Below are 26603 nucleotides of genomic sequence, written 5' to 3'. Positions count from 1 at the left end.
ATAGGGCAAGGAGAACGGCATCACCTGAGCGAGAGCTGGGGCCGCGGCGCCCCCCGCCAGTGCGGCCGGGACCTGGGCAGGCCCATTTCCATCTACGGGTGCCGCTGCGGCCGCGACCGCCGCTCCTCCAGCGGCTCCGTCGGGCGCAGACATCTTGTTTCCGTCCCCCTTAGTCTTTTTCCGGCTCCTCCTCTACAGGGGTGGGGTTTCGGCTTTCGCGCCTCCACTGCTCGGGAAGACGCTCGAGCGGGGATTTTTCGCGCCCAAGATGGCGGCTTCTCAAAATTTTCGGCCGGACACCTCCGGCGGTCACAAGGCGCACCTCTACCAGACGGCAGAGCGGTAAGATCCTGTTCGTGACGCCAAGTTGTCGCGGGCGGGGAGGGGACGCTGCGCTCACCCACTGCTCGGGTCCGGCGCTTGCTACTGCTTGCTTGCTGGCTGCTCGGTGGCTCGAGCGGCGGGCCGGATCCCGGGGACTCGAGCGGCGCTCCTCGCCTGTGAGTGAAAAGGGGATTGGTTTTGGGGATTTATTGTCCGTGACGCCACCCACGGTTGTGGTGAGGTTGTGACACCACCGCTGCTCTGGACGGGGATCCCGGGAGCGATGGCAGGGAGCAGCTTGGATGTTGGTTTCTTCCCCTCTGTGGGTAGGGGGGGTTGGTTGTACCGGAGCCCGGTGAGGGAGGGATGCATGGCAGGTGGGTTACGGGACCTGGTGAGGTGCAGGGTCGTGGGGGCAGCGCGGTGCCGCACAGCACGGTAGTACTCACTCAGCCAATGATGAATGCAAAGTCCTTGGTAAAACACACGGCTGGATGGACGGAGCCCACTGACGGCTGCAGTGGTTTCTGCTCCCAGTAGGTTGATGGTACCCGTCTTTCCCTGCACCTTTAGAACGTTGTTGGTACTGATGGCTTCCCACCGGTAACCCGCTCCCCAGCTTGGATGTGTGCTGAGGGAGCCCCTTTTGCCCGCAGGCTCTGGCCCTGGGAACTGTAGCCTTGGCGGTGACTGTGTTTCCCTTCACGGTTTGAGCTGTTGCCTTCTATCGGGTCTTCACTGCTGGGAAACCCCAGAGGTTCCCTTCGCTAATGGATTTGACCTTTCTATCGGCGACTCCTAGCCTGGTCGGGGTCCATAGGCCCTGCCAAACGGTGCTGGCTTCTCTTTGTTTCCCGATCTGGTACCGGCGGGCCACCGCCCGTCCCCGGTCCTTACGGTCCACTCCAATTGGCCTCTCCTGCAGATGGTCACCACCGTCCGCCAACCTTGCTGTCGGTGCCCGGGCCACGCACCTGGACACGGTCAGTCAGTTGCTCCTTTTCCACTTCTCCAAACTACACTCCTCTCACTTTCCCTTACGGAACAAATCTCACTCCTCTCCAAACTACACTGACTTCCTTTTCCCGCCTCCAGGACTGTGTACTCCTTGGCGGGTGGAGACCAACCGCCTGGCTCCACCCCCTGGTGTGGACATCAGCCCCTGGAGGAAGGCAACAAGGATTTTGTCTGGCTTTGATGTGCCTAGCCGGGGTGTGGGGTGCGATGTTGTTGTTACTGTGACGACCTGGCTTGTCCAGGGCGCCACATATACATTTTTATATTGTCTTCTCGATTTGCAGGTCTGGTGGCTCCAGTGGCGCAGGTGACTGTATCATTGAATGGCACCGTTGTATTACCCTGCAAATATACCGCCGAGACAACCACAATGTGCTGGGGACGAGGCGCATGTCCAAAATCTAAGTGTAGTGATGAGATCATCTCGACTGATGGCCAAAGAGTGACCAAGAGGAAATCTGACCGATATCATATACTGGGGAACATTAGTCAGGGAGACGTGTCCCTGACCATCACCAGGGTCACCAAAGAAGATGAAGGAACGTACTGCTGCCGGGTGGAGATCCATGGACCATTCAATGATGAGAAGACGGAGGTGGAATTGAGGATACAAGATGGTGAGATATGTCACATCATCACTCATATGAATCTAGGTGTATATATACTGTAGAAGTCAACATTGGAGTAGGTCAGCTGCAGGTTTCCTAAGAAAAGACAAACTTCATTGGAATTAGGCCAATTACAAACTGTGAGGCTCTTCTAGTTAGGAATATAAGATGTCTAGTTGTGGAAGTTGAAATGTCACAATTGTCATCCTCTACAACCACCAATGCCATTTGCCTTGGAGCAAGGTTGGGTCATTAATCAGTTGGCTTTTCCTTTCCTTACTAGTAATAATTTAGAACAACTACACTCCTCAACAATGAAATATTTTCAAACATGGAAATATGGGACTCAAAGGAGGCCTTCATGAGGCAACGTAATTTGGTGGTAGAACCAGTGATGTGGCCATTTCTTCAAAGTCTCTAAGGAGCTATTTTTTAGCAGGACAATGCCAGGCCGCATGTTGCTTCTGCTACTGTGAGCAGCTTGTGTGGTACTAAATGGACTACCATGACCTTCAGCATCTCCAGATTTGTCTCCCATTTAGCACATCTGGGACGTCATTGGTTGGTGATTACACAGGAGCTGCCAGCAGTGGATTTTGAAGAATTCCATGGCAGAAGGTTCTTCAAGCGGCCATTAATAACCTCAATTTTTCCACGTTTTTCAGCATTTTCAAATCATTAACGTGTCTATCCATCCTGCGATTTCCATAATTCCATGCCTTTTTCTTCTTGGTGTTGCAGTTTCAATTTTGGTGTATGATTAGGATCCCAATCTAAAAACCAGGGGACAACAACATTTGGCAATTCAGTCAATATGAAACTACTAATGATGAGCGAGCACAAAAGTGCTCTAGTGCCCTTTACTCGAGTCGAGCTGGTCGGACGCTCTGACGGGCTCGACTTGAGTAACGAGTATAATGGAAGTCAATTATTGGGCAGTTTGGCTCTCTGCCCCCATACAGCCGGCCATAAACAGAGCATTTCCGGGGAAGGGTGGGCTTTTTTTAATTATTTTTTTCACACAGCATCAGAATACATTGACTTTACCCCCAGTGAAAGCCATTCAGAGACTGCAAGCGGCTCTCACTGGGGTGCCGGCTCCCGTCATTTACTGAAGGGAGCCGACTCTTTGTATCGGATTGTGCATTAATGACACATCTAAGCACCCATGATACTTGGCCAAGTACCGAGCGTACCCAAGCACCCCAATGCTCAATCAAGTATCGAACAGTGGCAAGCACGCTCACCCACCACTAGATACTCCAACTCCAAGCCTTTCCTGACTTCTAGAGGCCCAGAGGTTGCAGAATACTACCATAAACTAAAATCAATATGGTACCTCAATCAAAGAAGTATAATGTGTGGCAGAGGTGAATGCAAACAAATGACTTCATTGGATATATCAGCAATAAAAATAATAACTCGGTAATAATGTGAGTTCCCGGACCATCCCTTTATCCATGTAACATGTCTGTAAAAGAAAATACAAAAAGAATAAAGAGGGCAAAGCAATAGTAGAAGAATAATCATAGTTTTGTTCCAATTGTGGTCCTACTCCTGGAGAAGGGCTGCTGTTAGGCCAAAACGTACGTTGTGTAATCTTTATAAATTGCTGAAAATGTAATAAAACATTACGGTATATCTACTGAGTGCTGAGTGATATTGCTACTGTATTAGTAATGTTTTAGAGTCTAAAGATATGTGTGCTATTTATAATAATTCTTAGGTTTTCTTAGGTGGCGGTGGACCTTTTTCAGTAACTACAGCATCTACAGATCATCATTCTGTGACTACGGAGGATAACATGTTCAGCACAAGTAGGTCATGTGTGACAGGGGATAACAGACGACCGGGGCTCCTAAACTGGCCCTCAGGGTAGGGAAGCCCTAGCTGTCCCTGATCCCAGAGATACCTCTGAAGGTGACAATGTATGGGACACCTTCCTACCCCTGCTCCTGACCAACCCTGATCTAGTATCCCCTCCCTTCCTACCCCGGGGGGAGGCCAGGACAGGAGAGTGTAAATGTAGGATACAGGAAAGAAGTCCAGCGCAGTCCTCAGAATAATAGCGGTCAGCAAAAAATACAGGGGATACAGATATTTTTTGCTGACCGCTTTATACTCTATGGCTTTTATTGGATTCTACAAATAAATATTGATGATTTTAAAGTCTATATTCTGAGGACTGCGCTGGACTTCTTTCCTGTATCGTATATTTGGCTGCCAAGCTTTCCCTGCGCTAGGTCCACAAAGACAGCGGTGAACAGCAACTCGGTGAGCTGAACTTTTTTCTTTATTTCAGTGTAAATGTAGCACCCAGGGATATGGGGTACTCAGTTCCGGGCAGTGTACGTCTTGGGAATGTTACGATGGTGGCCATTACCCAGTTCCATGCCCTGGGCCCTTTTTGTAATGGGGATAATTACAGGGGATTGGTGAATAAAGTTTATTCCTGACGCCACTTGAGGTGTTGCGGCTAAGTGTAGGGAGCCGCCACTGCAGAATGTCTCTACTGGGGCTGGTGGTATTAGCAGCTAGTATGGTAGTGCCTCCGCAAGCAGGGTTTTGCCCCAGCGGGTGTATGGTGCAATGGGCGTCAGGAGAAGAAGTCCAGACAGGTATTCAGTGCAACTGGTTTACTCACTTGGGATGTTAACTGGTTGCCCGAGGCCGGCTGGTTTCGCCTCCAGGTCCCCTTCGTCCCAGTGCCAGTCTAGTTCTCTGGTACCTTCCTCCCCTGCACCTGTCTCTGGTAAGTGGGTCCCCGTGGTATAGAACACTGGGGGTCCCCAGTCTGTGGTATTTCCACTTCTGTCCGCCTGATGGTAGCGTGAACCCTGTGGGGTTGGAGTCTCTGGTTCTGTCCCCGGTTCTCTCTTTGCTACTGAGTCTTCAGATTCTTTAGGGTCAACAAGGTCCTTGATGGTCCCCTTTGCTCTGCAGGTGTTAACAGGTTGGATTGGAACTCTTTCCTGTCCTAAGGTCCTGTACCCTCTCGGAGCATAGTTCCAGGAGTACTCCACCGGCAACCACTTCTCCTGGGTACCAGGTCACCGTCAACCCGAGTCAGGCGTTGCTCAGTCACACACTCACACTTCACTGTCAACTCTAGTCTGACCACGTCTGCTCCCTTTCACTGCAGACTTCTTTCTGCGCCTACTGTCTTCCTGTGTCTTGACTCTCCACAGTCTGCATCTTCCACCTGGTCAACTAGTGGACTGGAGTGGCTCCACCTCTAGGCGGCCATCCATTGGTCCCACCCTAGCGAAGTACCATTGTATGGGGGATTGTTGGGGAAAACTGGGATTACCTGGGTTTTTGTTGGTACCGGCACAGGGCTTCTGGGTCCCTAAGGGGGTAGGCTCTGCATCCTTGTGGGGAACCTTGTAGCACCCTAATGGTGTCAGGGGTGCAACATAAACACCAACATTGATAGACAAACAGTGAAAACCAAAACTCTTTCACACATCACACTAATACAAAGTAATCAGACAAGTGATAAGGAGGAAAACAAAGAGAAGGGAGGAAATAACCAGATGACAGGAGGTAATCCACAGCACACCAAGCAGCACACAATAAATAAACAGACTGGAAAATAGCTGCACACAGACCAATGTAGCAGAAAGCTATAGTTGGCCTAGGAAGACAAATTCCACCTTCTTAAAAAGGAATGGAGTAACTATTATAGGTCTCCCATAACATGTGATCCAAAAGGTAACGAGCAGGCTAGTGGAAATTAATTCCTGCTAGTCCGATCACTAATGAGCACACAGCTGGTCGACGCCTGAATGTTGTGAATACATAGTTACATAGTTACTTAGGTTGAAAAAAGACCTAGGTCCATCTAGTTCAACCTTCCTCCACCAGTTCTACATTTGGTCACTTAATCATTTATAACCAACAATGTTGTGTGTACTGAGGAAATCATCCAGCCCTTTTTTAAAAGCTGTTATAGTATCTCACATTACTACCTCTTGTAGTAGGGCATTCCACAGTCTGACCGCTCTAACTGTAAAGAACCCTTTCCTGTTTTCCTGTCGGAATCTCTTTTCTTCCACTCGCAGTGAGTGCCCCCTGGTCCTTAGTATTGTCTTTGAAAGAAATAAGTCATGTGCCAGTCCTTTATATTGACCACACATGTATTTATACATATAAATGAGATCTCCTCTGAGACGTCTTTTTTCTAAGCTAAGCATATCTAACTTTTTCAACCTGTCATCATATGGGAGGCCTCCATTCCTTGTAATAGTCTAGTTGCCGCCTTTGAACTGACTCTAACTTCTGAATGTCCTTTTTAAAATGTGGAGCCCAAAACTGGATCCCATATTCCAGATGTGGCCTTACAAGTGATTTATAGAGGGGTAACAATACGTTGGGATCACGGGATCTAATCTCTCTTTTTATACACCCTAGAATCTTGTTTGCTTTTGCAGCTGCTGCCTGACATTGAGTGCTGCTGCTCAGCTTATTTGTAATGAGAATACCCAAGTCCTTCTCCTGTTCTGTAGTCCCGAGTTTACTTCCATTTAATGTATACGCAGCTATAGGATTACTCCGTCCTAGGTGCATTACTTTACATTTAGCAACAATAAATCTCATTTGCCAAGTATCTGCCCATTCTGACATCTTATCCAGATCTTATTGTAATATTGTACTATCAAGGTCAGTTTTTAATATCCTACATAGTTTGGTGTCATCAGCAAAGACTGACACTTTACTATCAATTCCATCCACAAGGTCATTAATAAAGAGATTAAAAAGAATCAGACCCAGCACAGATCCCTACAGTCCCCACTGCTGACTATGGCCCATTTAGAGAATGTACCATTTATGAATACTCTTTGTTTCCTATCTTTTAGTCAATTCCTTACCCAGTTGCATATAGTTTCCCCCAGTCCTTGCTTCTGGAGCTTTAGTATAAGGCTATTATGTGGTACAGTATCAAATGCCTTTGCAAAGTCCAAATAAATCACATCAGCTGCATTATCAATATCCAGGATTGCATTTACCCCCTCATAGAACCCCAACAGGTTAGTTAGACACGACTTATCTTTCATGAATCCATGCTGTCTGTCAGTTATTATATTATTTTCTGTAACATATTTTTGCATGTCATCCCTTAAAATGCCCTCAAAAACTTTGCATACTACTGATGTCAGGCTTACTGGACGGTAGTTGCCTGGATCTATCCTCTTACCTTTCTTAAATATCGGTACCACATCAGCAATCCTCCAATCCTGAGGCACCAACCCTGTTACAAGTGAGTCTAAAAAGATGAGATACAGCGGTCTGTCGATTACGGAGCTCAATTCCCTCAATATTCGTAGATGAATGCCATCTGGCCCTGGGGATTTGTCAATGTTTAATTTAATACGTTTTCCAGTTCGGAGCTCCCTCTTGTGGTCAGTGCTGGCAGTGCAGTTGATGTGTGGAATAGAAGCGACACACCTGCAGAGGACTGGCAATCAGGGTCTGACTGGGCTATTTAACTTAGTAGCTTTCTCTTGTTACTTGCTGGTGGTCAATTGCTCCTGTGTTTCCAGGACATTCTGCAACTCTACTCACTTCCAGAACTTCCCTCAGATAAGTGGTCATGTACCTCTGTTATTTGTTTACCACCTATTGTTGTTCTGCTTTGATACTATGCATGATTCCTATTTTGTCTGTGTGGAGTTGTGGTGGAATGGATCATTCCCTGCTGGGAGTGTCTGTATACTTAGCTCCATGATTCTGCAAGATTTGTGTTTTGTCATGCTTGGTATTTTTCAGTCCCTCATCTGTATTAGTGTTTTTTGGATTCCAGTAACATCTGACTGCTGGTACAGTGGAGGAGACGTTTAGTAACCTCAGGATTATTACATATCAGTAGTGCTGGTATTTATTAGGGTTTTTTACGGCTGCAGACAGTTGCTCTTTCCTATCCTTTTCTATAAAGATAGTTTGGGCCTCACCTTTGCTGAAATCTGTCCTTTCTGGCTTTGTATTGTGTTTTTCTATATCACCAAAGCCTTTACATGTGGGGGGCTATCTATCTATCTTTGGGGACTACTCTGAGGCAGATTAGCTTTCTTATATTTTTATCTGTGAGATTATTTAGTTCTCCGGCTTTGACGAGGCGTCCAGGTCATCGTAGGCACGCCCCACGGCTACTGTTAGTTGTGTGTCAGGATTAGGTCTGCAGTCTGTTAAGTTTCCAGCCACTCTGTTACCGTTTGGGATTCCGCATTATTTGATCCTCCCCGATCCCTGAATCATAACAGTACCACCGGCCATTAACAAGAGAAAGCTACTAAGTTAAATAACCCAGTCAGACCCCGATTGCCAGTCCTCTGCAGGTGTGTCGCTCCATTCCACACATCAACTGCACCGCCAACACTGACCACAAGAGGGAGCTCCGAATTGAAAAATGTATTCACAACACCTGAACCTGTCTGTGCAACTTAGAAGCACTAGAGAAAGTATAGTAAGGAGTGTCAGAGTCTGTGCTCTGAATAATGTCTGATGCCGTCATGACAGTCGGTGAGTTTAGAGCAACACCCTGTGTGACAATATCCTGCTTTGTTTTTTCCAGCCCTGAGCTGGGCATAGGTCGGCGTTGTCAACTTTATCCAGAGTGATCTAGTCCTTTAACCACGAGTAAAGTCTATGGGGAAGGGTTCTGACTTCTGCTTCCCCTATATGTAATGGATGGGCACAGGTCTGTTTTATCAACTTTATCCGGAGTGATCCCAATCCTTAAACCACCACTAAAGTCTATGGGGAAGGGTTATGACTTCTGCTTCCCCTACATGTAATGGATATATTTTGCATTGTGATGTCATTATTTTGTATCCTCTTCCAGTTGAAGAATGTCCTGATGATGAAGATTAAGACCCCGATCACGAAGAATCTTTCACAGTAAAACGTTAATAAACCAGGTATCACAATCATTTTAGTAGATCTGTCAGGTTCAATATGGCCTCCTATCTCCTTGCAGCATGTTACAGAACAAGAGGAGCTAAGTAGATTGATATATAGTTTTATGGGGGAAAAATTAGTTAAACTTGTGATATTAGAGATTTATGTCTCAACCCATGTCATGATAATGAGCGATAGCAACCACTCTGCTGTCCCTCACGCTACAGGGCCTTATGCTATCCCTTAACTCAAGGGTACTCCTAATGGTGGAGACGCCTGAGTCCCATTCCTGGCCCTGCTCCTGATCAGACCTAGTCTGATTTCCCCCCTCCCCCTCTCACCAGGGAAGGATGGGGTTGGAGTGTGATATTAAACACAGATATAGATGGACAAGGGAAAACCAAACCTCAGACACACACACACACACACACACACACACAAACACACACAGGGTAGGACAAAAAGATATTCAGGAGGAAAACAAGAGCAGGAAGGAATCTACAAAATACAACTGGGCTAAACTCCACAACTGCACAAAGCAGCAAGAACTACAAGCACCACAGAGTCTGGGACACCACACCAACTAAGGCAAGCTATAGCTGGCATAGGAGGAAGGTCCCAGCCAGTATATATAGGCGGAGAGCAGATGTAATAGGCTTCCTCACAAGAGGTGATCAAAAGGACAAACAAGCAGACTAGCAGAGATTAACTCTTGCTAGCCTGCCTATGAATTAGCACACAGCAGGTTGATGCCTGAGTCTGCCTGCATTGCTCCCAGACACTAGAGAATCTCTCAGGGGAGTGTCAGAATCAGCAATCTGATCAAGACCTGACACCGCCATGACACTGGGTGAAGTTAGAGAAAATCTTCCTGTGTTAACTAAGGGGCACTTTGCACGCTGCGACATCACAGGCCGATGCTGCGATGCCGAGTGCGATAGTGCCCGCCCCCGTCGCAACTGCGATATCCTTGTGATAGCTGCCGTAGCGAACATTATCGCTACGGCAGCTTCACATGGACTCACCTGTCCTGCGACCGTCGCTCTGGCCGGCGACCCGCCTCCTTATTAAGGGGGCGGGTCGTGCAGCGTCACTGCGACGTCACACGGCAGGCGGCCAATAGGAGCGGAGGGGCGGAGATGACCGGGATGTAAACATCCCGCCCACCTCCTTCCTTCCGCATATCCTACGGAAGCCGCAGTGACGCCGGTAGGAGATGTTCCTCGCTCCTGCGGCTTCACACACAGCGATGTGTGCTGCCGCAGGAGCGAGGAACAACATCGGACTGTCGCGTCAGCGTAATCATGGATTACGCCGACGCTGCACCGATGATGCGACTACGGCGCTTTTGCGCTTGTTAATCGTATCATCGAGCCTTTACACACTACGATGTCGCATGCGATGCCGGAAGTACGTCATTTTCAATTTGACCCCACCAACATCGCACCTGCGATGTCGTAGTGTGCAAAGCCCGCCTTACTGTGGGGTTCTAAGTCCAGTGGGAAGTCCTATGTATGAGCATGTGACTTAGTGACTCCGCCTCCTGGACTGACCAGGAATTTAAACCACCTTATTTATTAGTAAATCACATAAGTAACAATCCCCTAACATTGTATGATGTCATATCTCCCTCTCTCAACAGCATGAAGTGACCAGAAATAACGTGAGATGTGAAAAACCGAAATACCTCCATGTAATAAAAGATATGTGATAAAATCTGCTTTGTAATTTATTTAGTAGGGAAGCTGAAGAGAAGGGGAGATCAAACCAAATTATAATCAGATTATTATTATTTTTTTTATTATACCTGTCTATACTAATAGTCTTCAACTAGTTCCCAGCACGTCCAGACAGTCACAGGCTCTCGAGGGCCACAATTGGCAAAGCCGTGGTGTAGGATAAAGGTTATGGCTAGACTTAGGGCGGCTTTGCACGTTGCAACATCGCACGTGCGATGTCGGTGGGGTCAAATCGAAAGTGACGCACATCCGGCGTCACTTTCGACATCGTACTGTGTAAATCCTAGATGATTCGATTAACGAGCGCAAAAGCGTCGTTATCGTATCATCCTTGCATGCTCCGACTTTTTCATAATTACGCTGCAGCGACAGGTACGATGTAGTTCCTCGTTCCTGCGGCAGCATACATCGCTGTGTGTGAAGCCGCAGGAGCGAGGAACATCTCCTACCTGCTGCCGCCAGCTATATGGAAGGAAGGAGGTGGGCGGGATGTTTACATCTTGCTCATCTTCGCCCCTCCGCTTTGATTGGCCGCCTGCCGTGTGACGTCGCTGTGACGTTGTACGACCCGCCCCCTTAGGAAGGAGGCGGGACGCCAGCCAGAGCGACGGTCGCAGGGCAGGTGAGTGCATGTGAAGCTGACATAGCGATAATTTTCGCTACGCCAGCATTCACAAGATATCGTACCTGCGACGGGGGCGGGGACTATCGAATGCGACATCGCAGCATCGGCTTGCGATGTCGCAACGTGCAAAGCCCGACTTAAAGTTAAAATTAGAGCCTACAGAATGGTTTCCCTAAGCCAAAATGGTAATTAACTGTCATGCTAGTGTGTCACCAAGGGCTATGGGGTACTCGGTCCCAGGCCGTATATGTATGGGGATGCTGTGTCACGGTTGTATTATGGCCGATGCCCGGTGCCGTGACCCTGGGGACGTTTTTTAAAAGGGATTATGTACAGGGGAGATGAAAGAGTTTGTATTGTGACGCTACTTGCGGGTTGCGGTTATGGTGGTGGAACTGCCGCTGCACAGTCTGGGGCTGATGGTAATGGAAGCCTGGATGATAGGCCCTCCGCAAGTAGGGTTGGGCCCCAGGAAGTGAATGGTGGGATCCAGCGCAGAAAGAAGGGAGACCACACGGTGGGGATGCAGTACAACTTCTGTGTTACTCACGGTGGTGTGGTGCTTTACCACTGAGGACAGCTGGTTCAGACCCCTGGTCCCTTTTGTCCCAGTGCCGGTATGGTGACCTGGTAGTCTCTTTCCCTGGCACCTCTCACTGGTTGGTGGGACCACGTAGCCTGGAGTGTTTGTGGGTCCCTTACTGTCTGTCTGCAGTCTCTCTTCTGTACGGCGGGCAGTGCGAACCCTGTAGGGTCAGTGTTCTGTTCCAGTCCCTGGCTCAATCTTTACTGCAGGTGTCCCCAGATTCTTAGGTCAGTGAGATCCGTGATGGTCCCCTCACTGTTCAGGTGTTTGTCAGGTTGCCTGAAGCTGTCGCCTGACCTAGGGCCCTGTGCCCCGTCGGTGCTCTGGTTCCAGAGGTACCTGGCTGTACCCTCTCTGGCAACCACTCTCCTTTGCCACCTAGGTCACTGTTTCACGACCTCGTCTGGAGACACGTCCGTCCCCTTCAACTTTCAACTACTGGACTTTCTTGTCTGAGTGTCTGTCTGTGTCTACTTGTCCCCTCCCACCGGGCTGTCGGCTAGTGGTCTGGACTGGCTCCACCTCTGGGCGGCCATCTCATCCCGACTAGTCAGTCATTCTTAATGGGGAGTGGAAACTGGGGCTGTTATGTGTTTTGGTGGTACCAGCACTGGTCTTCCAGGTCCCTTGGGGTAGGCCCTGCATCTTAGACAGGATGCAGTACCTAGTAGTGCCCTGATGGGTTCGGGGCGCTACATTAGGCGTGACCGGTAGGGAGAGAGACTGGACGGGGGGGGCCCCTGCGCTTACCCTCAAGCTAAAGGAGTGTCCTGAGCCTACCATCAACCTGGAATTACGCTTGAAGATAGCAACATCTGAGCCCCGAGCCTCTCCCTATCTCCTGTTCTAGCATGGATATAATAATGTCTCCTCTACAACCCACCACCCAAGGGGATAGACCGGGACGGAGAGCCCAAAAACCCACCAACTAAGAACAACAGACGGCGGTATGAACTGTAACTCACGCACATCAAAGACTCACACAAGGGAACTACAAAAAGGTGCACAGGGTGGTATAATCAAAGTAAAGGGTAAATGTAACACAAGATTGTTGAACACACAAGGTAGTTGCACACAACTCAGCAACAAATACTAGCAGCAACAGCAACGTCCAACTTCTCAAGACACCAGGCCTAGCTCCAGACTGAATTGAGTAACCAGCACCATCTGCAGGAGGCAGGGGTCTTATATCCAGGCCGGAAGTAATCAACCACAGACAGCTGAGCAGAACTGAGAAGTCTGCTGCTACAACAGAAGAGGGAGTTAACCCCTCATATGCCCAAAGGAAAAAAAAACGTAATGTGCATGGTCTAAGATGGTAAAAAAAAAGCTGGCCCTGAGCCTGTCCCTAGTCATCATCAGGACATTAATATTTTAAGGTAGTAGAATTTTTGTTTCTATTTTCTGATGGGGCGCCTTTTATAGTACGCTGCATCGTAGCATCTAAAATACATTAAATAGTAGTATACAAGACTATATGTATGATATGGGCAGTACAGGTACAAAAAAAGCGTGGGACAGGATCTACATGTATAGAAGGTGAAGAAGTGTTCCTTTGTGTTACAAAACTTCACATGGTCAGAAAAAAAAGAACTTACTTCAGAGCTCAGAAATAAAGCACGAACCACCATAAAAAGGCATAAACATGACACGTCTACGGACAAGGGGCTCAGCCACTGCGGACAACTTCTTAATAACACAACTATACAACCTGTTAGCTCTGGTGGTCCTTTGGATATTTCTAGGCAGTACATGTGCTTTTATCCTTCCTAAGGAGTATTGGGACTAGAACTCTGGAGGACCTCCACAATGCCTGCACTATTGGTGCCGGGACTACCTCACAGAGCTCCTCCAAGATGTGGTAATCCACTGTCCAAACTGGATAAACTCAGCCTCGGCCCTAGATTCCTCATGGACATCCTCTACCGGCAATAACGCTAGTGAGTTAACTAACAAATCACCACGAGCCCAACTTGACCTTATAAAGAAGGGTCATTCTGTATAGCCAATCTATCACGGATTCACAATCCTGCCTAGTTATGGTCCCACATGACACAAGACAAAACAGTGCCATACCAATCGTGAAGCCAACTTTCTCCTTGTGGTTTGGAGACCCTTGTGTCTTACCATAAAACACAAGACTTCAAATTTAAAGACACAATATAATAACCTGAGATAACTAAGATAGGAGATTAACACACACTGAGCAGTGCTGGCTTGGGCCAGCGATATGGAGGAGGGTGGAGGAAGAGAACGTCAGGACCCAGAAGCAGGTAGATGGGTAATAGTTAAAAGAAGTGGTGAGGAGAAAAGTGTCAGGGAGCCCAGTTCTCATTTGGCACAACCTAGTAAATATGCCTGCTTGGCTGATATTGGGGCTGCAGGCCTAGGACTAGGATCACTACAGCAGGACGTTGCTCCTAGCAACCAGGAAAATAACTGCTGTAGATAGGAGGGAAATAGGAGAACAGCAAAGGCCGGACAGATATTGGTGGTCGGGGACTCTATAATTAGGGGCCAGACAGATACTAGTGGTAGGGGACTCTATAATTAGGGGCCAGACAGATGTTGGTGATCGAGGGACTCTATAATTAGGGACCAGACAGTTGTTGGTGATTGGGGGACTCTATAATTAGGGACGAGACATATGGTGGTGGTCACGGGGACTCTATCATTAGGAGCCATACAGATGTTAGTGGTTGAGAATTCTATAAGTAGAGGCCAAATAAATATTGGTGGTAAGGGACTCTCTAATTAGGGGTCAGACAGGTGTTGGTGGTAGGGACTCTATAATTAGGGGCCAGACAGATGTTGCGATGGGCCGGATCCCGGGGACTCGAGTGACGCTCCTCGCCCGTGAGTGAAAAGGGGACTGATTTTTGGGATAGTTTATTGTCCGTGACGCCACCCACGGTCGTGGCGATTGTGTGGACACCACCGCTGCTCTGTATGGGGATCCCGGGAGCGGTGACAGGGAGCAGCAAAGTTGTTAGTTCTCCCCTCCGTGGGTAGGGGGTGGTTGTCCCGGGTCCCAGTGATGAGGTGGGGGATGAGGGATGGCAGGGCCGGTGCAGGGCCCGGTGAGGTGCAGGGTCGCGGGGGCAGCGCTGTGCCTCACGGCACGGTCGTACTCACTCAGCCTGAGACGGTGACACAGTTCTTGGTAAAACACATGGCTGGAAAGACGGTTCCCACGGACGGTTGCTGTTGCTTTTCCCCGGTAGTTGACGGTGACGGTCTCTGTCCCTGCACCTAATGAAATGTTGGTAGCGATGGGTTCCAACCGGTAACCCGCTCCCCGGCTTGGATATGGGCCGGAGGAGCCCCTCTTTGCCCGCAGGTGCTGGCCCTGAGAAACTGGTGCCCTGGCAGTGGCGGTGTCTCTATCCTACGGTTGGACCGTTGCCCTCAATCGGGACTTAGCTGTTGGGAGACCCAGGAGGTCCCCTTCACTGACGGATTTGGCAAATTCACGGCGACTCCCAGCCCTGCCGGGATCCGAAAGGCCCCTGCCAATGGTGCTGGCTTCTCTTCATATACCGTTCCGGTACCGCCGGGCCACCACCCATCCACGGTCCTTTTGGCAACCTCCGATCAGCCTCTCCTGCAGACGGTCACCGCCGTCTGCTGACCTTGCTGTCTCAGTCCGGGGCACACACCCGGACCAACTTCAGGCTTCCTCAACTCTCACTTTCTCTGTCACTACTCTCACTGTCCTCCTTCTCCTTCCTCTCACTTTGAACTCCCTAAACTGAACTGCCTGGTTTTCCCGCCTCCAGGACTGTGAACTCCTCGGTGGGCGGAGCCAACCGCCTGGCCCACCCCCTGGTGTGGACATCAGCCCCTGGAGGAAGGCAACAAGGATTTTTAGTGTAGCTTCGGTGTACCTATCCGGTGTGTAGGGTGTGGGGGTGTCATGACCTGTGACCCCTGGCTTGCCCAGGGCGTCACATTGGTAGTCGGTGACTCTATAATTAGGGGCCAGACACATTTGGTGGTCAGGGAGACTCTATCATTAGCGGCCAGACAGATGTTGGTGGTCGAGAACTCTATAATTAGGGGACAGATGTTGGTGATTGGGAGACGCTCTAATTAGGGGCAAGACAGATGCTGGTGGTAGTGGACTCTATAATTAGGGGCCAAACAGTTGGTGGTGGGGGGGATTCTATCATTAAGGGCCAGACAGATGCTGGTGGTAGGAGACTCTATAATTAGGTGGACAGACAGGGTCATCTGTCGCATAATCCATGAATGCCGAACAGTGTGTTGTTTGCCAGGTGCTTGGGTTCGGCATATTGCGTATCGGATAGACAGATTGCTGGGTGGGGCCAGGGAAAACCCAGCAGTCATGGTGCACATTGGTACCAATGACAAGGTTAGAGGGAGGTCTAAGGTCCTTAAAAACGATTACAGGAAAGTAGTAGAGAAGCTGAAATCCAGGACCTCCAAGGTGGCGTTTTCAGGAATGCTACTGGTGCCACAAGCATCACTAGAAAAACAGCAAGCGCTTAGGGAGATAATTAAGTGGCTTAGTAATTGGTGCCAGAAGGAAGAGTTTAGGGTCATGGAGAACTGGGCCAACTTCTGTGTCAGCTACAGGCTCTACAGTAGGGACAGTCTGCACCTCAATAGGGAGGGGACTGCTGCACTTGGTCAGACAGCTGGAGGTGCTTGTAACCCCTTCCTGACATTGGACATATTGGTACTTCCTATTTTCCACTGCATTCCTGCAAATAGACGTACTGGTACGTCCTGGTGATCATGCGGGTACAGGAGCTAGAACTAGGCTTAAGAGATAGGTGAGCTCCAGTTGTCACAACCAGAGCCAGTGTCCACCTCGCCTCTGGCTGTTTAACCCCCAAAATGTTGCGATCAATAGCGATCATAGCATTTAGAAGCTTGAGAGAGGAAGGGGGCTGGCTCCCTATCTACCCAGATCAAGACCCCTGTGATATGATGCCAGGGGCCCTATGGTTTAAAATTTAATTTTCATTTTCAGGGCTCAACCTTATAAAATTCTGTGAAGCACCTGTGGGTTCAAGGTGTTCACCACATTTATAAATAAAGTCCTTGAGAGGTGTAGTTTCCAAAATCGGGTCACTTGTGATGGGTTTCCGCTGTTTAGGCACATCAGGGGCTCAGAAAATGTGACATGGTGTCCATTATCAATTCCAACCAATTTTGCACTCCAAAAGTCAAATGGTGCTCCTTCCCTTCCAAGCCCTGCTGTGCGTCCGAACAGTAGTTTTCCACAACAAATGGGCTATTGGTGTAGTTAGGAGAAATTACACAAGAAATTGCATGGTCCATTTTCTCCTGTTACCCTTGTGGAAAGTAAAAATTTGGGGCAAAAGCAACATGTTTGTGGGAAAAATTTATTTTTTCATTTTCAGGGCTCAACCTTATAAAATTCTGTGAAGCACCTGTGGGTTCAAGGTGTTCACGACATTTATAAATAAAGTCCTTGAGAGGTGTAGTTTCCAAAATCGGGTCACTTGTGATGGGTTTCCGCTGTTTAGGCACATCAGGGGCTCAGAAAATGTGACATGGTGTCCATTATCAATTCCAACCAAGTTTGCACTCCAAAAGTCAAATGGTGCTCCTTCCCTTCCAAGCCCTGCTGTGCGTCCGAACAGTAGTTTTCCACCACATATGGGGTATCAGGAGATACTTAGGAGGTACTTCGGAGAAATGGCGCAACAAGTTGTACGGTCCATTTTTTCCTGTTACCTTTGTGAAGATGCAAAATTTGAGGCTAAAGCAACATTTTTGTGGGGAAAAGTAACATTTTAAATTTTTCCTTCCACATTGCTTTAATTCCTGTGCAGCACCTAAAGGGTTAATAAACTTATTGGATGTGGTTTTGAGCACTTTGAGGGGTGCAGTTTTTAAAATGGTGTTACTTTTGGGTATTATCCTTCATAAAGGCCCCTCAAAGTCACTTAAAATGGTCTAAAATGTGGGAAATATTACTTCTTAATTATTTTGTGTGATATAACTTTCTGGTTTAAGGGCAAAGATACAAATGAAAAGTTTGAAAATTGCAAAATTTTCTAAATTGTCTCCAAAATTCCGATATTTTTACAAATAAACAAAAAATGTTGACCTAAATTTACCACTAACATGAAGTACAATGTGTCACGAAATAACATTGTTAGAATCACCGGGATCAGTTGAAGCGTTCTAGAGTTATTTCTGCATAAAAGAGACATTGGTCAGAATTGTAAAATTTAGGGTAGTCAGGAAGATGAAAACAGGCTGGGGAGGAAGGAGTTAAACTAAGATTTGGGGGAGAGAGCCTAGTTGTGCATATAACAAATAGAGTGGACAGAGTGAGATAGTAGGGGTATAAAAGGATTTAGATGGGGCTGGGACTATGGTAGATGAACCAACCAGGGAAGATAATTTGCTGGATTTGGTCCTGTCAAGTAGACCAGATATAATTTCAGACCTATAGGTCCTGGAGCACTTGGGCAGCAGTGACCATAATATGGTAAGCTTCAAAGTAATATTCAATAGAATACTTGAAAGGGGAAATGCTAAAACCTGGAATTTTAGGAACGCTGATATCAACAAAGGGAAGACTTTAATCCTGTAGACAGACGCCATGTTATGGTAACTGGGGATAACGAACATAAATGGGGCAAGTTTAAGGATATACTGCTATATACCCTTTGGTATGTCCAGGAATAAAAATAAATCATTGTGGATAAATAAGACAGAACAAAAATATAACAACAAAAAAGGAAAAAGTATTCAAAACCTTGAAGGCTGAAAAATCAACATTTCAGGACTATAAAGACCTAAATAAGACATATAAAAAAGAAATCAATCAAGCAAAGTTAGCTACTGAAAAACATATCGCCAACAATATTAGAATAAGTCCCCTAAAAATGTACAAACATATTAATGCCAAAAACAATAAAAAGGAGCGCATCTGTACCTTAGGCGGGCTTTGCACGTTGCGACATCGCAAGCTGATGCTGCGATGTCGCACGCGACAGTCCCCGCCCCCGTCGCAGGTACGATATCGTGTGATAGCTGGCGTAGCGAACATTATCGCTACGCCAGCTTCACATGCACTCACCTGCCCTGCGACCGTCGCTGTGGCCGGCGACCCGCCTCCTTCCTAAGGGGGCGGGTCGTGCGGCGTCATAGCGACGTCACACAGCAGGCGGCCAATAGCGGCGGAGGGGCGGAGATGAGCAGGATGTAGACATCCCGCCCACCTCCTTCCTTCCATAGCCGCCGGCGACAGGTAAGGTGAAGTTCCTCGCTCCTGCGGCTTTACACACAGCGATGTGTGCAGCCGCAGGAGCGAGGAACAACATCGTACCTGTCGCGGCACCGGCATTATGGAAATGTCGGAGCCTGCAACGATGATACGATAACGACGCTTTTGCGCTCATTCATCGTATCATCTAGGATTTACACACTACGACATCGCAAGTGACGCCGGATGTGCGTCACTTTCGATTTGACCCCACCGACATCGCACCTGCGATGTCGTAGTGTGCAAAGCCGCCCTTAGACGATAACAGGATAATTATTGTGGACAAAGCCAATTCTGAGATATTAAACAGACACTTTTCATTGATGTTCATCAATAAACTGTCTGTTCCAGAGATCATTCAACAAGACAAAAATCAAAGTTTATCACCTGATATAGCTAATTTAACATAAGGAGTACGGCTGCATCTGAACAAATTTAAAACTGACAAATCCCCCAAGCAAGATGGCATTCATATTGAGGTAATTGAGCTCAGTAATTGACAGACTGCTGTATCTCATCGTCTTAAGCTGGGTTCACACTAAGCGACAGCAACAACGACGTCGCTGTTACGTCACCATTTTCGGTGACGTAACAGCGACCTTGTAAGTCGCTGTTATGATCGCTGCTTAGCTGTCAAACACAGCAGAAGCAGCAGCGATCATAACGTCGCTGTGCTACATGTGCAGAGAGCAGGGAGCCGCGCTTAGCGCTGGCTCCTTGCTCTCCTAGGTACAGTACACATCGGGTTAATTAACCCGATGTGTGCTGCAGCTACATGTCACAGTGCAGAGAGCAGGGAGCCGCGCGCACTGCTTAGCGCTGGCTCCTTGCTCTCCTAGGTACAGTACACATCGGGTTAATTAACCCGATGTGTGCTGCAGCTACATGTCACAGTGCAGAGAGCAGGGAGCCGCGCGCACTGCTTAGCGCTGGCTCCTTGCTCTCCTTGCTACAGTATACATCGGGTTAATTACCCGATGCGTACTGCAGCCACATGTGCACAGAGCAGGAGCCGGCGCTGGCAGCAAGAGCGGAGGCTGGTAACGAAGGTAAATATCGGGTAACCAGGGAAAGGTCTTCCCTTGGTTACCCGATGTTTACGCTGGTTACAGCTTACCGCAGCTGCCAGACGCCGGCTCCTGGTTCCTGCTCGCTTCATTTCGTCGCTCTCTCGCTGTCACACACAGCGATGTGTGTGTCACAGCGGGAGAGTGACGACCAAAAAATGAAGCTGGACATTCAGCAACGACCGGCGACCTCACAGCAGGGGCCAGGTCGTTGCTGGATGTCACACACAGCGACAGCGACGGGACGTCGCTGCAACGTCACAGAAAATGGTGACGTAGCAGCGACGTCGTTGTCGTTGTCGCTGTGTGTGACACCAGCTTTAGACTGTCTTGTAACAGGGTTGGTACTGCAGGATTGGACAATGGCTTACGTGGTACCAATATTTAAGAAATGTTAGAAGGTGGATTCAGGCAACTACCATCCAGTAAGCCTGATATCAATAGTGTACAAATATTTTGAGAGCATAATAAGAGATGACATGCAGAAATATATTGCAGAGAATAATATAATAACTGACAACCAGCATGAATTTATGAAATATATGTCGTGTTTAACCAACCTGTTGGGGTTCTATGAGGAGGTAAGTGCAAATCTGGATATTGGTAATGCAGCTGATGTAATTTATCTGGACTTTGATACTGTACCACCTAACAGCCTTATACTGAAGCTTCAGAAGACGGGACTAGGGGAAACTATAAGCAGATGTGTAAGGAATTGGCTAAAAGATAGGAATCAAAGCGTAGTCATAAATGGTACATTCTCTAAATGGGCTATAGTCAGCAGTGGGGTGCCGCAGGGATCTGTGCTTGGACCGATTAATTTTAATCTCTTTATTAATGACCTTGTGGATGGGATTGATAGTAAAGTGTCAGTCTTTGCTGATGACACCAAACTATGTGGGATATTAAAAACGAACCTTGAGAGGACAATATTACAAAAAGATCTGGATAAGATGTCAGAATGGGCAGATACTTGGCAAATGAGATTTAATGTTGATAAATGTAAAGTAATGCACCTAGGACAGAGTAATCCTATAGCTGCGTATACATTAAATGGAAGTAAACTCGGGACTACAGAACAGGAGAAGGACTTGGGTATTCTCATTACAAATAAGCTGAGAACAGCACTCAATGTCAGGCAGCAGCTGCTAAAGCAAACAAGATTTTAGGGTGTATAAAAAGAGTGATAAAATCCTGCAATCCCAATGTATTGTTATTTGTTACCCCTATATAAATCACTTGTAAGGACACATCTGGAATATGGGATTCACTTTTGGGCTCCACATTTTGAAAGGACATTCAGAAGTTAGAGTCAGTGCAAAGGCGGCAACTAGATTATTGCAAGGAATGGAGGCCTCCGATATGATGAGAGGATGGTAAAGTTGGACTTGTTTAGCTTAGAAAAAATGTAAGAGGAGATATTTATATGTATAAATACAAGTGTAGTCAATAAAAAGGACTGGCACATGACTTATTCCTTCCAAAGACAATACTAATAACCAGGGGGCATACACTGCGAGTGGAAGAAAAGCGATTCCGGCAGCTAAATAGGAAAGGGTTCTTTACAGTTAGAGCAGTCAGACTGTGGAATGCCGACCACAAGAGGTAGTAATGGCAGATACTATAACAGCTTTATATCAGGGCTGGATGATTTCCTCAGTACACAACATTGCTGGTTATAAATGATTTAGTGATAAATGTATAATTGGTGAAGGAAGGTTGAACTAGATGGACCAAACTCTAATTATATAAAATTAATAATAAATTTTAGACATAACTGTAGATGACATTCCACAATGGAGCAGCATTTTCCCTGGCAATACTTTTTGCGCAGAAAATAAAGCTGCAAAAAAGCACTGTGTGAACACACCCATACAGATGTAGTAGTGTTCTCAGCTACTCCTCCTCCATACACCACCTCTCCTCCGCACAGGGGTCCTTTAATCTAGGGATTGGTGGGGGTATCAGCCATCACATCTAACATTTTTGTTCGTGCTCCACATTTTGCTCTGAATAGAAAAGTTTGAGATGTTTTTTTTATCAGTTTCGCATGTATTTGGTACTAAACCAGGAAGTCCGAAATGCAGAAGAGATAACTCCGCTCTACACAACCACAGCACATTATGAAACTTATAAAGACTTAAAGTCACCAATTCGTGTAACTATGTACTGTGGTAAAGAAAAGGATATGAGCGGAGACCCCACAAGCCCCGTCATAGAAAGAGTGAAGAGAACTGGTCTCATACGTGACAGTCTATTCTATAGTGACATGTCATTGGGGAGCGAGAAGAAGACAATGAAGACCTCCGCAGCTGGCTGTCTCTGTTTCTTGCATCTTGTGGGTGAGTAACGAAACCTCAGGATCTATGTCCATCAGAAAAGAGCTCCTTAGGATATCTCCACCTTATATGGTTGAATGGTGCCATACTTCTGAGCCAAAGGAAAAGCTATGGAGCATACAAAATAGCACTGATGTCCTAGGAGATCCGAAGACCCGTCTATGACATAAGGAGACACTAGTCTTATAAATGGTACAGGGTAGTTGGATTTTGCATCAGGAGTTTTGGGTTACACCTTCAAGGTACCTGGAGATCTCAGTGTTTACAAGATCATACTGTAAGTCTGAATTTCGGGGTCTTCTTAGTTGGGACCTTACTCAATGGATGATATGAACCATTCTGTGACCGCAGAACTGACTTAAGATGGAAATATTAGGAATATCTCCAAGATTAAAAACTTTTTAACAAAAATGATTATGTAATCTAAACATAAAGCTTTCCCTCCACAGTTGTGTCTGTATCAGGAGAAGTTGTCACAGGATCGGTGAATGGCCCATTGACCTTACCGTGTACATATATGGTTTATACCCATCACCACCCCTTGTGCTGGGGACGAGGCGGATGTCCAGTTTCTAAGTGTAGTAATGGGATCATCAGGACTGATGGCCAAAGAGTGACCTGGAAGAAATCTGACCGATATAAGCTACTGGGGAACATGAGTCAGGGGGACGTGTCCCTGACCATCACCGGGGTCACCAAAGAGGATGAAGGAACGTACTGCTGCCGGGTGGAGATCCCTGGACTACTCAATGACATGATAGAACATGTGGAAGTGATAATACAAGGTGAGAACTTTTACACTTTGACAACTCCACAGCTCAGTGCATGTTCTATGTTGGCCCTTTGTGAAAAAACTAAAAACATATCCCCCACAGGAATGGATTATGGGCCTCTAGAGGAGCTCAATGTAGGTTATTTTCTTAGTAAAAAAAAATTGTATCATCCTTAAGTGTTGGCAAACTAAGGCAGAGAGGACTGAAGCCAAGAAAGAAGATGGGGCAAACAAGCCAGACTACCCTAGTTGGGTGTGAGGGCAGTGGTCGCAATCAGAATCGGGTGAGGTGTGTGGAGGGTCATTTTAATCTTTATTATGTTTCCCTTCATCTCTATGTTTGCTTCTCATATCTAGTCACTTAGAACCTAAATAAACCATTAATCAAATAGAGTTGTATATCTTTGCAAAAGTAGAAAACCCATGTACAATGATTGGTGTGAGCTAATATACTATATACCCTATATAATGTACCACACTACAATGAATAACATCTATTGCCTAATAAAGATATGTTTCATGGTATCTTTAATAGACAATATTTTATTGATTGTAGTGTGGTACATTATTTATAGGGTATAGACCATTATAAAAGTGCCGCACAATCTACATACTACCACGCAGTGACCAAATACGAGTAGCTCCTTCAAACATAAAGTAATATAATAACAGTACTATACAGGATAGCTGTGATAGAAATAATATAAAGTTTAATCTACGTCACAAGTCATGTGTGTTAGATCCAGTGTTGCATCTCACCTCCACCATTATGGGCCACAGATACCACATACCCCAAAAGACAGTCCTGGTTATAACTCTAAAGGGGGCTTTACACGCTACGATATCGTTAATGTTTTATCGTCGGGGTCACGTTGTTAGTGATGCACATCCGGCGTCATTAATGATATCGCAGCGTGTGATACTTACCAGCGACCTTAAGCGACCTCAAAAATGGTGAAAATCGTTCACCATGCAGAGGTCGTCCCAAACTCAAAAATCAGTAAGGGTTGTTTATCCATGTTGTTCATCGCTCATGCGGCAGCACACATCGCTGTGTGTGACACCGCAGGAGCGAGGAAAGTCTCCTTACCTGCCGCCGGCCACAATGCAGAAGGAAGGAGGTCAGTGGGATGTTAAGTCCCGCTCCTCTCCGCCCCTCCGCTTTCATTGGCCGGCCGCTTGGTGACGCCGAACGTCCCTCCCCCTTGAGGGAGGGATTGTTCGGCGGTCACATCGCCGCCGCCGACCAGGTAAGTGCGTGTGATGCTGCCGTAGTGATAATGTTCGCTGCGGCAGCGATCATATGATATAGCATGTGCGACGGGGGCGGGTACTTACACGCTCGATATCGCTAGAAATTGCTAGCGATATCGCTACCGTGTAAAGCCCCCTTTAGAACTGGCCATACAGTATGTGTGGTAAATGGGGGAGATCATGGTGGCAGGGAATACCCGGCACTTATGGGCAATCTGTAACACTCGCGGCTGGTGTAGGGGCAACGGGTGGGATTAGTGGACCCACTGGACAATAGGGGGGACCCGAGCTTACCCTTTAGTGGGGGGTTTAGCAGTGACCGAGATTGTGGTAGCTGACCTCCAGGACAGGTTACGGAGACGAACACAGGGATAACAGGACAGGAGCTCAGAACCTGACAACTAGCTAGGTAGCAGACTGACTGAATAACTAGAAGCATTGCACAGGCACCTCCCCTAATGGGAGGGTGCCTTAAATACACAGTGCCTCTCTGCCATAGGTTCTCTTGGGAACCCTATGCGGCATGTACACAGCCCGAGAGGGGAAGGAGGAAACAGCACACGCGGATGGCTGGGGGAGTGCAGGGCAGGATGCAACCTGGCCGGGGAGGTGAGAAAGTCAGTGTCTCACACTGGCGCTACACAATCATAGACAAACTTTACAATTAGCTTTCCCTGATATGGCTTTAATAGTATGGATTTTAGGCTTAGACATGAAACAATTCAGGAGGATACTGATTACTCTGAATATTTATCTCAGTACTCAACTCAGTAACTCAGTACTGATTATTGATTTTTGAGATGGGCAGTGACAAAATAGAAGTTGTAAAGGACTTCAACCTACTCAGATCATTGATCAGTCAATATGCACCCATGACATTGGAAGTCAACAGGAAAATAGCTATGGGCAAATCAACAATGAAGTCACTGGAAAAGATCCTCAAATCAAGGAAGATTTCACTGGTGACAAAGACACGACTCATACATAGTCTGGTCTCAGTTTGTACATAGTCTGGACTTTTCTGTGGTAACATATGGATTCGAAAACTGGACGATGACAGAAGAAGAACCAACACCTTCAAATTGTGGTGCTGGAGAAGGATGTTATCAATATCATGGATGGCAAGAAAAACGAATAAGTCAATTTTGGAACAAATCAAGCCAGACATATCACTCGAAGCAAGGATAACCAAGTAATGACTTCCCTACTTTGGACACATCATATGAAAAAGACCAATCACTGGAGAAGGACATCATGGTCAGAACAATAGAAGGAACAAGGCGAAGAGGAAAATCAGCAACCCGATGGCTTGATACTATCAAGATAATGGTGGAGAAGACCCTGGTGGACCTATCTAGGCTGCACAAGATCAATCTTCCTACAGAACATTCATCTATCAAGTTGCCATTGCTCAAGATCAAGCTGAAGTACGTTAAAAGAAAAAGTCCTAATTATTGCCTTCTTTTAAGCTCTGCTCACACCGTCAGTTAAGTACCGTAGTACAGTACTGGTCTGGTTCTTAAGATACCAACTAGGTGGAACAATTTAGTCCTTATCACTTCAATTTTCCCCTGAAATTTGCTTAAGGTGGAGGTATTCTGTTGACATTAGGACATCGATACCGTTAGCGAACCCGGTGGTTGATTCTTTTGATATCATCAGTAGAAGAGGAACCAAATTATAGGGAAGTGGGATATATGATTGCTCAGAGTAACGAGTAACCGCCACAGAACATACTAATAAAAAGCAATAAGTTCACACGTCAGGTCAGACATATTATTACATAGAAAAAACAAAAAGCCAGCACTAAATGTGCACTTCAGCACTAACAATTCCAAACTGTACTTATTATAAAAATTTTGAACATGTGAACAGTCCCCTAGAGTATACTATGTATAAGCTCTGTCCATAAAAAAATAAAAAAATGAAATAGAACTCTTATGGAAAAAAAAAAAAGCTGTCTGAGCTCTTAAAGGGAGCCTGTCACCAGTTTTAGGGCCTATAAGCTGCGGCTACCATCACCAGGCTCCTATATACAGCATTCTAACATGCTGTATATAAGAGCCCAGGCTGCGCTGTAGAACATAAAAATCACTTTATAC

General features: G+C 46.8%; 1 protein-coding gene across 5 annotated transcripts in view; it reads left to right on the top strand.

Annotated features, from left to right (window-relative positions):
* LOC142301144 (junctional adhesion molecule-like) overlaps positions 1-26603 on the top strand; it is an 85743-nt gene that overhangs the window by 20102 nt on the left and 39038 nt on the right. For 4 of the 5 annotated variants that reach the window (XM_075342168.1, XM_075342167.1, XM_075342165.1 and 1 more), the window contains exons 2-4: positions 1626-1958; positions 3686-3766; positions 22925-23260. In XM_075342168.1, coding sequence (XP_075198283.1) covers positions 1626-1958; positions 3686-3766; positions 22925-23260 — 750 coding nt within the window. The remainder of the gene's footprint in view (positions 1-1625; positions 1959-3685; positions 3767-22924; positions 23261-26603) is intronic. The other variant, XM_075342169.1, reaches the window with a different exon arrangement.

Source organism: Anomaloglossus baeobatrachus, chromosome 4 (assembly GCF_048569485.1).
Source record: "Anomaloglossus baeobatrachus isolate aAnoBae1 chromosome 4, aAnoBae1.hap1, whole genome shotgun sequence".
Classification (NCBI taxonomy): domain Eukaryota; kingdom Metazoa; phylum Chordata; class Amphibia; order Anura; family Aromobatidae; genus Anomaloglossus; species Anomaloglossus baeobatrachus.
Note: the sequence above shows the minus strand (reverse complement) of the source record. Positions and strands in the feature narration are given on the sequence as shown.